General features: G+C 38.1%; 1 protein-coding gene across 1 annotated transcript in view; it reads right to left on the reverse strand.

Annotated features, from left to right (window-relative positions):
• Positions 1 to 14,257, reverse strand: part of ADGRB3 (adhesion G protein-coupled receptor B3) — a gene marked incomplete at both ends in the record, with an annotated part of 799,939 nt that overhangs the window by 460,451 nt on the left and 325,231 nt on the right. Inside the window, 2 exons of the mRNA XM_079716603.1 lie at positions 6,344 to 6,508; positions 6,986 to 7,150. Coding sequence (XP_079572729.1) covers positions 6,344 to 6,508; positions 6,986 to 7,150 — 330 coding nt within the window. The remainder of the gene's footprint in view (positions 1 to 6,343; positions 6,509 to 6,985; positions 7,151 to 14,257) is intronic.

The raw sequence follows: 14,257 nt of genomic DNA on the forward strand, positions 1-14,257 counted from the left end.
GGGGGACGGAGCAGTGAAAGCACACTCCTGCTACAGAAAGTCTGTGTCCTGGTGGGGCAGAGCCTCACATCAGACAGGTCCCAGTGACACCCCTCCAGCTCCCCACAAAACAGGAGTACTACTGCTGTACAACTGAGCAGCTCTGCCTAAACCATCCCACTTTGTCTACAGTGGCTAGTTAATTGCCCTATTTTTCTGTTTTATTTTGGTTGAAACAAGAATTGGGTAGGGAGACTTGAAATGCATTGTCTGTATTTTCATTATGAACTGACTCCAAAAACAATCCCTTCTTATTTATTTGTGAAGAAATGTGAATAAGACAAAATTCTGCAGCCTTATTCAGATGATACCTCAACTTTCAACAGTGGAGCTGAGGTGGAGAACTGTTTTCCACTCTTCGTGAGTTTTATCACTAATATTTATTTAGTTACTTACTTACTTATACTCGAGTCTGGTGCAACCCAAGAGGTAATCTGCAGCATCATCACCATCATCTGGGAGCTTGTTAGAAATGCAGATTCCCAGGCCTGGACCAGATCTACTGAATCAGAACCTTGTGGCAGAGGACATTGGCTCATGAATCTCTGTCTTAACAAGCCCTCTGGGGGCATCCCTGGTGGTTCAGTGGTTAAAGCTCCACGCTCCCAATGCAGGGGGCCCGGGTTTGATCCCTAGTCAGGGAACTAGATCCCGCCTGCCACAACTAAGAGCTGGTACAGCTGAATAAATAAATTAAATAAATATTAAAAAATAATAAAAAAAAAAGAAACAAGCCCTCTGGGTAATTCTTTTGTACTCTAAAGTTTGAGGTGCATGTATCTTTTTTAATTATAGACTTGTCTGGATATATGCCTAGGAGTGGGGTTGCTGAATCATATGGTAGTTCTATTTTTAGTTTTTTGAGGAACCTCTATACTGTTTTCCATAGTGGTTGTACCAGTTGACATTCCCACCAACAGTGTAAGAGGGTTCCCTTTTCTCTACACCCTCTCCAGCATTTGTTGTTTGTACACTTTTTAATGATGGCCATTCTGACCGGTGTGAGGTGATAGCCCATGGTAGTTTTGGTTTGCATTTCTCTAGTAATTAGCGATGTTGAGCATATTTTCATGTGCCTATTGGCCATCTGTATGTCTTCTTTGGAGAAAAGTTTATTTAGGTCTTCTGCCCATTTATCAAATGGGTTGTATTTTTTTGTTGTTGTTATTGAGTTGTATGAGCTGTTTGAATATTTTGGAAATTAAGCCCTTGTTGTTCTCATCATTTACAAATATTTTCTCCCAGTCTGCAGGTTGTCTTTTTGTTGTTTATGGTTTGCTATGAAAAAGCTTGCAAGTTTGATTAGGTCCCATTTGTTTATTTTAGCTTTTATTTCTATTGCCTTGGGAGACAGACCTAAGAATACACTGGTATGACTTATATCAGAGAATGTTTTGCCTATGTTGTCTTCTAGGAGTTTTATGGTGTCATGTCTTATATTTAAGTCTTTAAGCCATTTTGAGTTTGTTTTTGTGTATGGTGTGAGGGTGTGCTCTAACTTCACTGATTTACATTGAGCTGTCCAGCTTTCCCAACACGACTTGCTGAAGAGATTGTCTTTTCTCCATTGTGTATTCTTGCCTCCTTCGTTTTAGATTAATTGACTGTAGGTGTGCAGGTTTATTTCTGGACTCTCTATTTCTGTTCCATTGATCCATATGTCTGTTTTTGTGCCAATACCATGCTATTTTGATTATAGTAGCTTTGTAGTATTATCTGACATCTGGGAGGGTTATGCCTCCTGCTTTGTTCTTTTTCCTCAGGATTTCTTTGGCAAGTGTGGGTCTTTTATGGTCCCATATGAATTTTAGGATTATTTGTTCTATTTCTGTGAAAAATGTCATGGGTAATTTGATAGGGATTGCATTAAATCTGTAGATTGCTTTGGGTAGTATGGCCATTTTACCAATATTAATTCTTCCAATCCAATAGCATGGGATATCTTTCCATTTATTTGAATCATCTTCAATTTCCTTTATTAATGTTTTATGGTTTTCAGCATATAAGTCACCTCCTTGGTCAGTTTTGTTCCTAAGTATTTTTTTTGATGTGATTTTAAAAGGGATTCGTCCACTAAATTTTGAGAAGCACAGCTTAGGCAATATCGAGAGGCACTCAGAGAAGGTAGGAGCCCAAAGGAAGCAAGCATGGTGATGCTTTCTTCCTATTGAAGGAAAATTACTCAGAAACGAAATGAACAGCTCTCTTGGTCTTCAAAGAAGACATAATTCTGTTGGGGAGCAATCTTGCAGAGACAGTCACTCCAGAGGGGTGGGGGGCTGTTCAGAGCTTAGAGTCAGCACATTACAGGGGGCCAAATTCCAACACAAATGCATCCCAATGTGCAAGACAAGTCTGAGCCCACAGCATCACTGCTGACTTCCCTTGGGATGAACATCTAGAGTTCAGTATCCCAATAATTGCTCCATCTCTGGTCTAATTTGATGTTACCATGCACATTTATGATATGGCACACTTACTTCAAAGTTTTTCTCAGAACATTTAACCTGCAGGCTTCACTTACCACTTGCAGACAAAGCAATGGTGACTCCAAAAAGGACATTTTATGTATAAATTAAGTGTAATGTCTCTCTGTGAATGGCAGTTTCCAATTTAGCAACTAATGACTAAAGAGTCATACATCCTATAATTGGGCTCTGGAAAGAGCAAGCCCTTCCCTGGGAGCAGAGCAGGGAGGCCCTGGGAAGCCTGGGCTAATGTAGGCCAATCACCAGTAACTCTGCTTTCTGAATGATATTAACCAGGGGAATATTGGGGGGAAAAACCAACCAAATGAAAGATTAAAAATAGTATTTTTTCACATTGTAGTAACATAACATAATTAGGGGAGCTATTAACTTTCTACTATTTTAACCCTCAAAGCCTGGGTGTACAATAAGATTGAGATCAACGAAATCATTACTTGGTGAGGTTGACCAATTTAAAAGTTGGGCAACTTAATTATCTCCTTTGTAGCTACTCTATTCTTTAACTAGCGGTATTTAAAAAAAGTAATAATATAATTTTTTAATCCCTCTAATTCTCTTTTCTTATGAAGACAGGGGCATCATTGATGCCCTTTTTAATACATTCATTTTACCTATTTACCAGGAAAGAAATATCCTAATCTTGATGGGAAAACATTTTTTATTTTCCATTTTTAGTAGATGCCATAACAGCTTTTGATTAAACCCAGATGACTAATCATTATTTTTATTAATTATCCAGACAAAGATGTGCATATATTACATTTCTCCTTCCTGATAACTGAGGGTGTCTTGGAAAACTTGATTAATTTGTTTTGTATCCAAATTAAGTGAAGCATACAAATAAATACTAGTTTATTTGCTTCCAGCAAGAGGAAGAAAAATTAAGAGAGAACAGTACTAAAAATAATACTAGAAAAAAACGTTGTTTCAGAAGAGACATTTGTTCAGGCTTTATCACTGACAAAACGAGAAAAAATGCCTTAGCAACTGTTAAGATAATTTGAAAGTTTTCTCAATTTATAATGTCAATGTGTAAATTTGGAGCAATCTAATGGCAGAAATTAGGAAAACTATGCTCTAATCATAAAGGAAAATATATTAACTACAGAGAAACAATTGTGTGGAGTTGAAAAGCCAATATATAAATCAAGTCCACCATGGAAAACTGAATTATTTATAAATCCCACTTTCTTGATAAAATAATCTGGGGATGACATGGCTGTGCACTGAAAAGTTAAAGGATAAATATTAAAAGTAAAAACCTCCTTTATTTTGATAAAATTTCTATACTCTACAGAGGCAGAAAGCATATTTGAAATTGATAGTCACATATAATTTTTAATGGATAATGTGATTTGTATGAAGGTGCAAGATTAAGATATATGTTGAAAAGCTTGGTACATATATTTATTTTTTTACCCCTGTATAAGCACTAATTTGTGAATTGTTTAACTGATTCAATCATTCATTTTAATTCAAAAATGTTATTTACGTACATGAGGGGATTTCAAATCATTTTTTTGAAAAGAGAAAAATGAAAATGTTACGGTTAATACCAAAATTATATATATATATATATATATATATATATATATATATATATATATATATATATATATATATATATATATATATATATATATATATATCTAAAAAGTGTTTACAGTTTTATATGATAATTTTTCAATCTCCCTGTAAGCACGAAAGCCAGCGAATAAACCTAGCCAATAAGGTATAATATCTTTTTTGTAAATAGATATGTAAAATGTTTTCCAAACAGCAGGTGGCAATCTTTATAAAGCTGATTGCAAGCACCACCATCTTACCTCTATATATGCAGATAAAAGTCAGTTTTAAAGGACCAATTAAGAATCTTGGCACGCTCAGACTAGTTCAGATAACTTCAGATATTAAAAGGGTCTTATTTAGTCATGCCTACTGTTCTAGTGAAATTTCTCCCTGGGCAAAAGAAATGTTTTTGTTAATGCTTCTTTTTTTTTTTTTTTTTTTTTGTGGTACGCGGGCTTCGCACTGCTGTGGCCTCTCCCGTTGCGGAGCACAGGCTCCGGATGCGCAGGCTCAGCGGCCATGGCGCACGGAGCCAGCCGCTCCGCGGCATGTGGGATCTTCCCAAACCGGGGTACGAACCCGTGTCCCCTGCATCGGCAGGCGGACTCTCAACCACTGCGCCACCAGGGAAGCCCTGTTAATGCTTCTTAATTCTTATGCAGCACAGCAGAAATTTCATGATGCTAATCTGTATAGGTATCCTTCTAAACAGAGTCCTGCATGCTGGTTACTTCTTATCATTCTGGATTCATATGGCCTTAAGAATTAGCAAAACTAATTTTAGATCTTTTTTAAGAACTAAGGAAATACTACTGATATACTGTTATCCTTAGAGTCCAGTTTCTGTTGCTACTAGTGTTGAACCATGAAAAGTCTTTAGAACTCTAAATTTGGAGAAATAAAAAGTTTTCATCCCTGGATAGCTCTTAGAATTCCTTGGTTTTTCTAAATCCCAGTAGTCACGTTACATAGAGACAGAAATCCATAGTTTCCTGAACTGAAAAAGAATCTCAAACAGCTGAAGTCACCACACCCACTAGGACCAGATAGCCCAAGATCTGCGAGCTTGCCCACAAGAGTTACTAGTGGCAACAAGGGCTGTAACTGGGTCTTCAGATTCTCTAAGTTCAGAACTTTATACCCAGCTATGAAGTTTTTAAATTCCATGCTATTAGCTTTTTCAGCATGTTTATAAAATGTTGCCAATGGTATCATTCTAAAATCCGAATTTTCACTTATTTATTGAGTCTTGAGTGTGTCAATAGTATTTTATGAAATGTACACACACTTAGGAAGGAGTCTTTGTTCTAAATGAGCTTTTAAAATATATGACCTATAATATAATATGATTTATACTCTGGGCAATTTCTGACCTTTTCTTCTTTCTATGCTCATATGTAAAATCCTCCAATGTAGCAATACTTCCATTTTTTCACTATGAATTAAGGCGTGATGCTGTTATAAAGTGAGTTCCTCACAGGAATTTCCTTTTACAGTGGGACTGGGGCAAGGGCTAGTAAACTGGGGTGTCCAAGGTCACACATCAGGATGGATTAACAGCAGAATTTACAAGTTTCTGAGTTTCAACCTCGTCTCTTTATTTCCTTACTAATCTACCTCATACTGATGTCTCTATATTTCTAGTAAAATAATCTAAGGCAGGGGCTTCCCTGGTGGCACAGTGGTTGAGAGTCCACCTGCTGATGCAGGGGACAAAGGTTCGTGCCCTAGTCCGGGAAGATCCCACATGCCGCGGAGTGGCTGGGCCTGTGAGCCATGGCCACTGAGCCTGCACGTCCAGAGCCTGTGTTCTGCAACGGGAGAGGCCACAATAGTGAGAGGTCAGCGTACCGCCAAAAAATAATAATAAAATATAATAATCTAAGGCAACTTGTTTTGTGTTCTCAGTAAACAAATATTTCATAGAGAGAGTGAAAAAAAAACAATACCCCAACCTAATTTCAAAAATTTCTAGCCGTGTTATTGTTCAACATGCCTACTTTGGTGTTATTGCACTTTTCAATGTCATTTTTCAGAAAATAATTTAAAAATGTATAGAAGACACAGTCTATGACACATAAGCAGACAAAACCTCATACATTATGGAAAGAAGAAAACTGCCACTTATTATTAGCAATACTTCCATTGAGGAAATACGGCCTTTAACCAATGACAATATTTTTAATCCTTTTTTTTCCCCCCCAGGTACAAAAGTGTTTCCCTGGGGACGATCTGAGCTCACTCACCAGGACATCGCTGCTCGCTGCACCTTCTCACTTCCTCGCCTGTCCCTTCACACGGCTGCCCGGTCACCGCCACACCCTGGCAGGTCCTCATTCGCCTCTCCCAGCCACCGTCACAGGACTTGGAGCACCCACTCCAATGACCCCACTGATTCCACTGACCATTGGCTGAAAGAAATATGTCAAGGTCAGTGGCAGTCGTCCAGTGCACACTGCTTTAGGGCTTCAAAAATCTGAGGCCCATGACTGTCTGTTCAATTTTTATTAATCTACTGCCATGAATAAAATGGACACAAATATTTAACTTGCTGGTCAAATTTAGAGCATTGTGATGAACAGAAGTTTCTGTAACTTTGTCAGAAGCTGCAAATGGACATTGACCTTTACTTGTAAAGAACATGAGCTCCGTGCTAGACTTCATCAATTTAATCAAAATTTAATGTAATCTCATTAGTTTCATCTAATTTAAGAATCTGTTGAATTTTGTTGCTTTATTCATGTAACATACAGTAGGATGAGCTCTGGTACAACTGGCTTCATTGACTAGAAATGTATAATTACCTGAGGATGCCACGACCATCTGGCATGATTCTGTAACATTATCTAAAGGGCAGGCATCCTTTGCATGCAGTCATCAGGCCTCACCTGTGCACTCGGGGTTGTAGCACTCTCTGCTTTCTGCCCAGGGCCCTCTGCATTCAGAGCCCCCGTGGGCGGCTGCAGTACACTGCCGGCTCCTCTGCTGGGTCCCATTTGAGCAGGTCACGGAGCACTGGCTCCAGAAGCTCCATTCCTGCCACTGTCCATCAACTGCCAAAGCAGAAGCAGAGACAGTGTGAGAAGGTCTTCTAGGAGAGAAGGCTGTACACAGAGTACACTCATGCCTTTACTGCACTGTACAGATAATGCATTTTTTACAAATTGAAGTTCTGTGGTGGCTTGCCTGGAGCAAGCCTACAAGTGTCATTTTCCAACAGCATTTGTTCACTTTGAGACTTTGCATAACATTTTGGTAATTCTGGCAATAACTCGAACTTTTTCTTATTATATTTGTCATGGTGATCTGTGATCAGTGACCTTTGAGTTAATATTGTCATTGCCTTGGGGAACTAGGCATGTATAAGACAGGGAACTTAACAGAGAAATGCTGTGTGTGTTCTGACTGCCCCACCCATTGGCTGTTCTCCCATCTCTTTCCCTCTCTTCAGGCCTCCCTGACACAACAATAATGAAATGAGGCCAATTAATAACCATACAATGGCTTCTAAGTGTTCACGGGAAAGGAAGAGTCACGCATCTCTCACTTTAAATCAAAAGCCAGAAATGGTTAAGCTTTAGTGAGGAAGGCATGTTGAAAGCTGAGATAGCCCAAAAGCTGGGTTTCTTGTACCAAACAGGTAGCCAAGTTGTGAAAGTAAAGAACAAGTTCCTGAAGGCAATTAAAAGTGCTGCTCCAGTGAACACACGAATGAAGAAATTGAAGCAGCGTTATTGCTAATATGAAGAAAACCGTAGTGGTAAGATAATTCATGAAGGTGGTCTAAACAACAGATTTTCAATGCAGACAAAACAGCCTTCTATTGGAAGAGGACACCACCTAGGACTTTCATAGCTAGAGAAGTCAATGCCTGGCTTCAAAGCTTCAGAGGACAGGATGACTCCCCTTTCAGGGGTTAATGCAACTGGTGACTTTAAGTTGAAGCCAATGTTCATTTATCATCTGAAAATCCAAGGGCCTTTAAAAATTATGCTGAATCTCCTTTGCCTCTGCTCTATAAATGGAGCAACAAAGAAGCAGGCATGATGCACATCTGTGTACAACATGGTTTACTCAATATTTTAAGCCCACTGCTGAGACCTACTGCTCAGAAAAAAAGATTCCTTTCAAAATATAACTGCTCATCAACAACGTACCTGGTCCCCCAAGAGCGCTGATGGAGAAGGACAATGAGATTAATGTTGTTTTTCATGCCTGCTAGTCATTTTGACTTTCAAGTCTTATTAAGAAATATATTTTGTAAGGCTATAGCCACCATAGATAGTGATTCCTCTGATGGACCTGGACAAAGTCAATAGTAAACCTTCTGGAAAGGATTCAGCATTCTAGATGCCATTAAGAACATTCGTGATTCGTGGGAAGAGGTCCAAATAGCAACATTAACAGAAATTTAGAAGAAACTGATTCCAACCCTCATGGATGACTTTGAGGGGATCAAGACTTCAGTGAAGGAAGTGACTGCAGATGTGGTGGATATAGCAAGAGAACTAGAATTAGAAGTGAAGCTTGAGGAACTCTTCTTAATATTATGTAACAACCTACATGGGAAAAGAATTAGAAAAAGAATAGGTACATGTATATGCATAACTGAATCACTTTGTTGTACACCTGAAACTAACACAATATTGTTAATCAACTATACTCCAATACAAAATAAAAAGTTAAAAAATAAGTAAAAATAAAAGTAAGGGAACATTGGGGCATCCCTGGCAGTCCAGTGGGTAAGACTCCGTGCTCCCAATGCACAGGGCCCGGGCTCGATCCCCGATCGGGGAACTAGATCCTGCATGCATGACACAACTAAGAGTTCACATGCCGCAACTAAAGATTCTGCATGCCGAAACTAAGACCTGTTACAGCCTAAATAAATAAATAATTTTTAAAAAGTAACAGTAAAAAAATAAGGGAACATAAAAAAGAAAAAAAGAAGTGGAGCCTGAAAATGTGACTGAATTGCTGCAATCTCATGATAAAACTTGAAAGGATGAGGAGTTGCTTTTTATGGACGAGCAGAGAAAGTGGTTTCTTGAGATGGAATCTACTCCTGGTGAAGATACTGTGAAGACTGTGGAAATGACAGCAAAGGATTTAGAATATGACATAAACTTAGTTGATAAAGCAGCACAAACATTTGAGAGGATTTACTCCAATTTTGAAAGTAGTTCTGCTGTGGGTAAAATCCTATCAAACGGCACTGTATGCTACAGAGAAATCATTCATGAAAGAAAGAGTCAATCCATGTGGGAAACGTCACCGTGGTCTTATTTTAGAAACTTCCCCATCTGCCCCAACCTTCAGGAGCCATCACCCTGATCAGTAAGCAGCCACCAGCATGGAAGAAAACGCTCCACCAGCAAAAAGATTACAACTTGCTGAAGGCTCAGATGATGGTTAGCATGTTTTAGCAATAACATATTTTAAAGTCAAGGTTTGTACGTTGTATTAAAGACCCAATGCTATTGCACTCTTAAGAGACTACTGTCTAATGTAAATAGAATTTTTATATGTACTGAGGAACCGAAAATTGGTGTGAGTCACTTTACTGTGATATTCACTTTATTGAGGTGATCTGGAACTGAACCTGTGATATCTCTGAGGTGCCTGTATAAGATAAAACTAACCTTGAAGATGAGTCCCGACCAAGAGGCACTAAATGAGTGCAGTTAGATTTTATTAACCCCCAAACAACTATTACCTGATTCTGCACTTCTATTTACTTTATGTGTCTGGTATCTCTTTTTATTGGCCACTCGACAAGCCAAGACCTTGATCTTGGAGATGGGTACAGGGAGCAATTAACACAATAAATAATGACCAGTAACTCAGAGAGCTCATATTTTAGAAAAGGAACCCCTAGAATGAGTTAACTAATTGATTCCGTGCTAAATAAATTAATTCTATAGCATTGTTGCAAAGGATGATTTCAAGACACTGTGAGATAAGGGTTTACAGAGCCTGGTGAGTCTTCCCAGACAAAGTGAGGTTTCAAGTATGCTTGAGTGATAATAGGAAATCCTTACACAAAGATACACAAAGATCCTGGGCAGGACTGAATGGAGGGCATTGTGAACAGCATCCAAAGAGCCAGGTGAATAACTACACAGAGGAGTTTGGGAAGAAGATAGAGGTCAGATTTTGCAAACTTTTGGTCAACTGTGTTATGGATTTTGCCTATTTTTCACAAATCATTAAGAAGCCATTGGAAAAAAGAAAAAAAAAGAAGAAAATAAAGAAAAAGAAGAAAAAAAAGAAAAGATAAAAGAGAAAATTAAAAAGAAGAAGCCATTGAAGAATTTCAGTAGGATCCTCTGATCATATCTAGTGCAGGGTAGAGAAAGAATCACGGGAGACGGTGAGAAGGGTCTGAGCTGGGATGAGGAGGAAGTACCAATGGTGCATCCTGGGGAGATCATGGCCACACGGGAAGGACTATGAGTGGAGAGAGGACCAAAATGACGTCCAGGTGTCTGGTGACCAGAATGGAATATAGATGGTTGAATTTGTCTTTGGAAGTTCAAATTGAGATGCATTTATTTATTCACTCATTTGAATGACTGTTAAGAATCTCTTAGTCATCAGACTCTGTGGTAGGTGTTAACAAGAAATACAAGAATTTGAATTCCAACCTCAAAATTAGGATAACAGTAAAAGAAGTACTCTACACATACAAATAAGTAAATGAAAAATTAAGAGCAATACATCTTAACATAGCAATGAAGACTTTCAGAGAACAGATCACACCTACTTGGGGAGTAATTATGATTTGGATAATTTAGACAAAGGAGACAGCATTCATGAAGGTATAATCCCACAGGCCACAAACTACAAGGGAGCAAAGGAATCAGGCAAAAATATTTACTAATTTAGAAGGCATAAACTAGCATATAAGTGTTATAAATGCACTAGGATATGACTCTCTACTTTTTCCAATATCATTCCATGGCTCTTGGTCGATTTCATTACAGCAAAAGAGAGTTCACCATAAATCCAAAGTTCCAACATTAACTAATGCTGCTGTGAAAACCCACCTAAACGAGAAAGACTGGCAGAATAGGAGTGAGTACTTTCAACCTAATTTCAGGTCTTGCTGGTAGCTGTTAAAAAGAAGCCTGTTTAATATGTGTCTAGCGGTACTTAATAAACACTTTGTGAGATGAAAAATCACAAAATGCAAATTTAATCATCCCATTCATGTAATTTTAGCATCTCACTTTATTAAAAGTATCTGACACAATCTTATTTGCTATGTAATCCATTTGCCAGACTAAAAAGTCTAGTGAATCAAGAGGATGATATAAACTATCCATTTCCTCTGTATGTTGGCTTTGAAGATGAATGTGTTTTTCATTTCAGAATTTTGCTTTTCAAAGGTAACACTTATTAAGTTTGCTTTCGAGAAGAATGGTTTAAAAAAAAACATTCATGCCTGCAGCATATGTACCATCTATTTGACAAAAGAATATACAGGTATTCAAATTTTTGAGAACATTCAGAAAGCAACACATAAACAAAGATGAATTAAGGAATGCCAATCAGTTTAGTGCTCAGTGAGTAGAATAAAAGAATATCTCTTTTCCTTAAGAATTCTGGTTTGAGGTAAATTTTTAGCTTTTTTTTTTTTAACGAATATAATAGCTACACACTCACTGCAAAGAATAGAGGGTTAGTGTCTGGCTAAGAAGATGTGCACGTGGTAATGACTGAGTCAGAGGTGGAATCAGAGAAGATAATTTGGCAGGGGGCTGTATTATGGATGAGGAAGGAAGAAAGACCTTGCCTAAGAGAGATTAGGAAAAATATTTGTGAAGTGTTTTGCTCAGAAGGCTTTTTTTGAAAGAAGCCTTTGCATCACCATTGTTAAATTTTTTTAATCATTTTAAATCCATATATTTGTAATATTAGTTCAGTCCTTTCTGCCAAAGTACACATTTTCTGTTTTGGCTAAAGTTCAATAATGAGTTAAATTAGACATTTGAGGGAACTTTTGAGGTTCACCACCACCATAAACATCAACAAAACATATTTTAGATATGAACAGTTTTATTTATAAATCAGTTACAGAAATAAATAACAATGAAATTGAAGATGTATCAAGTGGATGTTTTTGACGTTTTATTTTACACTGAGAACTAGAAGTTTCTTTTACTGAACATTCACTGCACCAGTATGAAAGAATGGACTTGACAATGTAACTGATTGGATATTTTTAAAAAAGAGCAAAACCCCAATATTCCTTTAGTGTGTTATAGAGTGTGGTAAGGCAAAGTTCCATTTCCACTGGGAAAATGGAAAATTGAGAGGTTAGAAAGAGAGGGGTATGTGAATTTAAATTAAAAGATTAGACAACTGACTTATATGTACATGAAAGTATTTCTTTAGTGCCAAATGTGGAACGTTGTTTTATTTTAGGGTTTTTGTTTGTTTCTCACCCTAGAATTAAAAAAAAAAAATCATTAATTATGTTCTGGGGGTGAGGGATAAATTAGGAGTTTGAGATTAATATATATACAGTAATATATATAAAATAGGTAAACAACAAGGACCTACTGTATAGCATGGGGAACTATACTCAATATCTTATAATAACCTACAAGGGAAAATAATCTGACATAAAAAGATATATATGCATATATAATTGAATCACTTTGCTGTACATCTGAAACTAACACAACACTGTAAACCAACTATATGTCAATAAAAAATTAAAAAAAAGAAAACAATATCACTGAAATCACCTAAACCAAAAAAATAAAAATAAAAAAGATCTTTCAGGAAATGGTAGTGTCATTTTACTGAATGGGAAAAAGTAGAGGTTTTTGAGAGGTGGAAATTAAGAGTTCTGTTATGGGCATTTAAGCATTTCCTAGTCTGAAATAATGCATATTAAATATTGGGATTCAAGCCAATTATCATATGATACACCTAAGATTTCTATTTCATAACCTCTTGTCTAGGTACCACACAAGATATGAAGAGACTATTTTTCTTTTTCTCTGATGCTTAACTGGGATCCAGAATGGTGCCAAAGATGCTTCTCCTTCAGCTGCATTCAGGTTTGCCCTCAACCTGGGTGAGTACGGAGGAGAGAGACCACCAAGGCCCTCCCCACCCTACCAACCACCCAGATATGACTGCCTTCCACACTTACAGGGAGAACCCCCAGACTCACTGCAAAACCACAAGCTTGAAAACACCTCAAAGCTTTCTTTCTAGACCAGTGTTCCTACTGAAGGCTAATTAGCACCTTGTCATTTTGTTAGAAAAGTGTTCCCGATGATTTGGGGAAATGTAAACATTCCCAAACTGGCTCCTCTGTACTCCTGAGTAAAGATGCACAGAGCATCCGCACTGTGACCGGTCTTGTTCTGTTAGACTCAGGGGAAACTGTGCTGATAAAGACCCACCCAGCTCTGCTCTCCTGGAACGTGTAGTCTGAGGGGCTGTGGTGGAGATAGATGATGATAAACAAGCAAATAAATGAGTGAACAATAGAGTCACAGCTGGAAGTGTTCTGAAAGCAGTGTGACCACAGGAGAGCTTAGTCCCTATCACTAGAAGAAGCCAGAAACATAAGGCTCTGTGGAAGGCTCTACCCAACTGAGGTCTTGAGGTCTAGAAAGTTTTGTGTATTCGGGGACAGAGACAAGCCTGGTCGCTCGTGGGGCTCATGAAGAGGGGGACGTGGCAAGAGGTGGGTTTGGAGGGTGAGCAGAAGTCCGATCCTGGAGGGCCCGGTGGGCATGGGGCCAACAAGGTGAGGCACCACGAGAGGACTTTAAAGTAGGGAAGAGATGTGACATTTTAACCCTTCATTTTGCAGTCGTGTGCAGATTGGATTGCATAGAGACAAGAATGGGTATGGGAGATGTTGGGGACTAGAGTGTAGACCAGATATGGGTAAATGGTAGAACCTTTTACTGAATTGGGTTAGAGTAGGTTTCAAACAGGTCCGCGGGTACACAGTCCTGAAATAAGAATGTCTGTTTGGAACACATTGAATTTGTGATGCCGTTATAGACCTAATGCAGGGAGTCCTACTCTGAATAGACTTTGTTTAAAGCTGTATCTCCCAAATTTATTTAAAAATCAATCCTCTCTCCCCTCTTTCCCTTTTTATTTCCTTTTCATGGGACACCATT

This window comes from Hyperoodon ampullatus (assembly GCF_949752795.1).
Source record: "Hyperoodon ampullatus genome assembly, chromosome: 12".
Lineage (NCBI taxonomy): Eukaryota > Metazoa > Chordata > Mammalia > Artiodactyla > Ziphiidae > Hyperoodon > Hyperoodon ampullatus.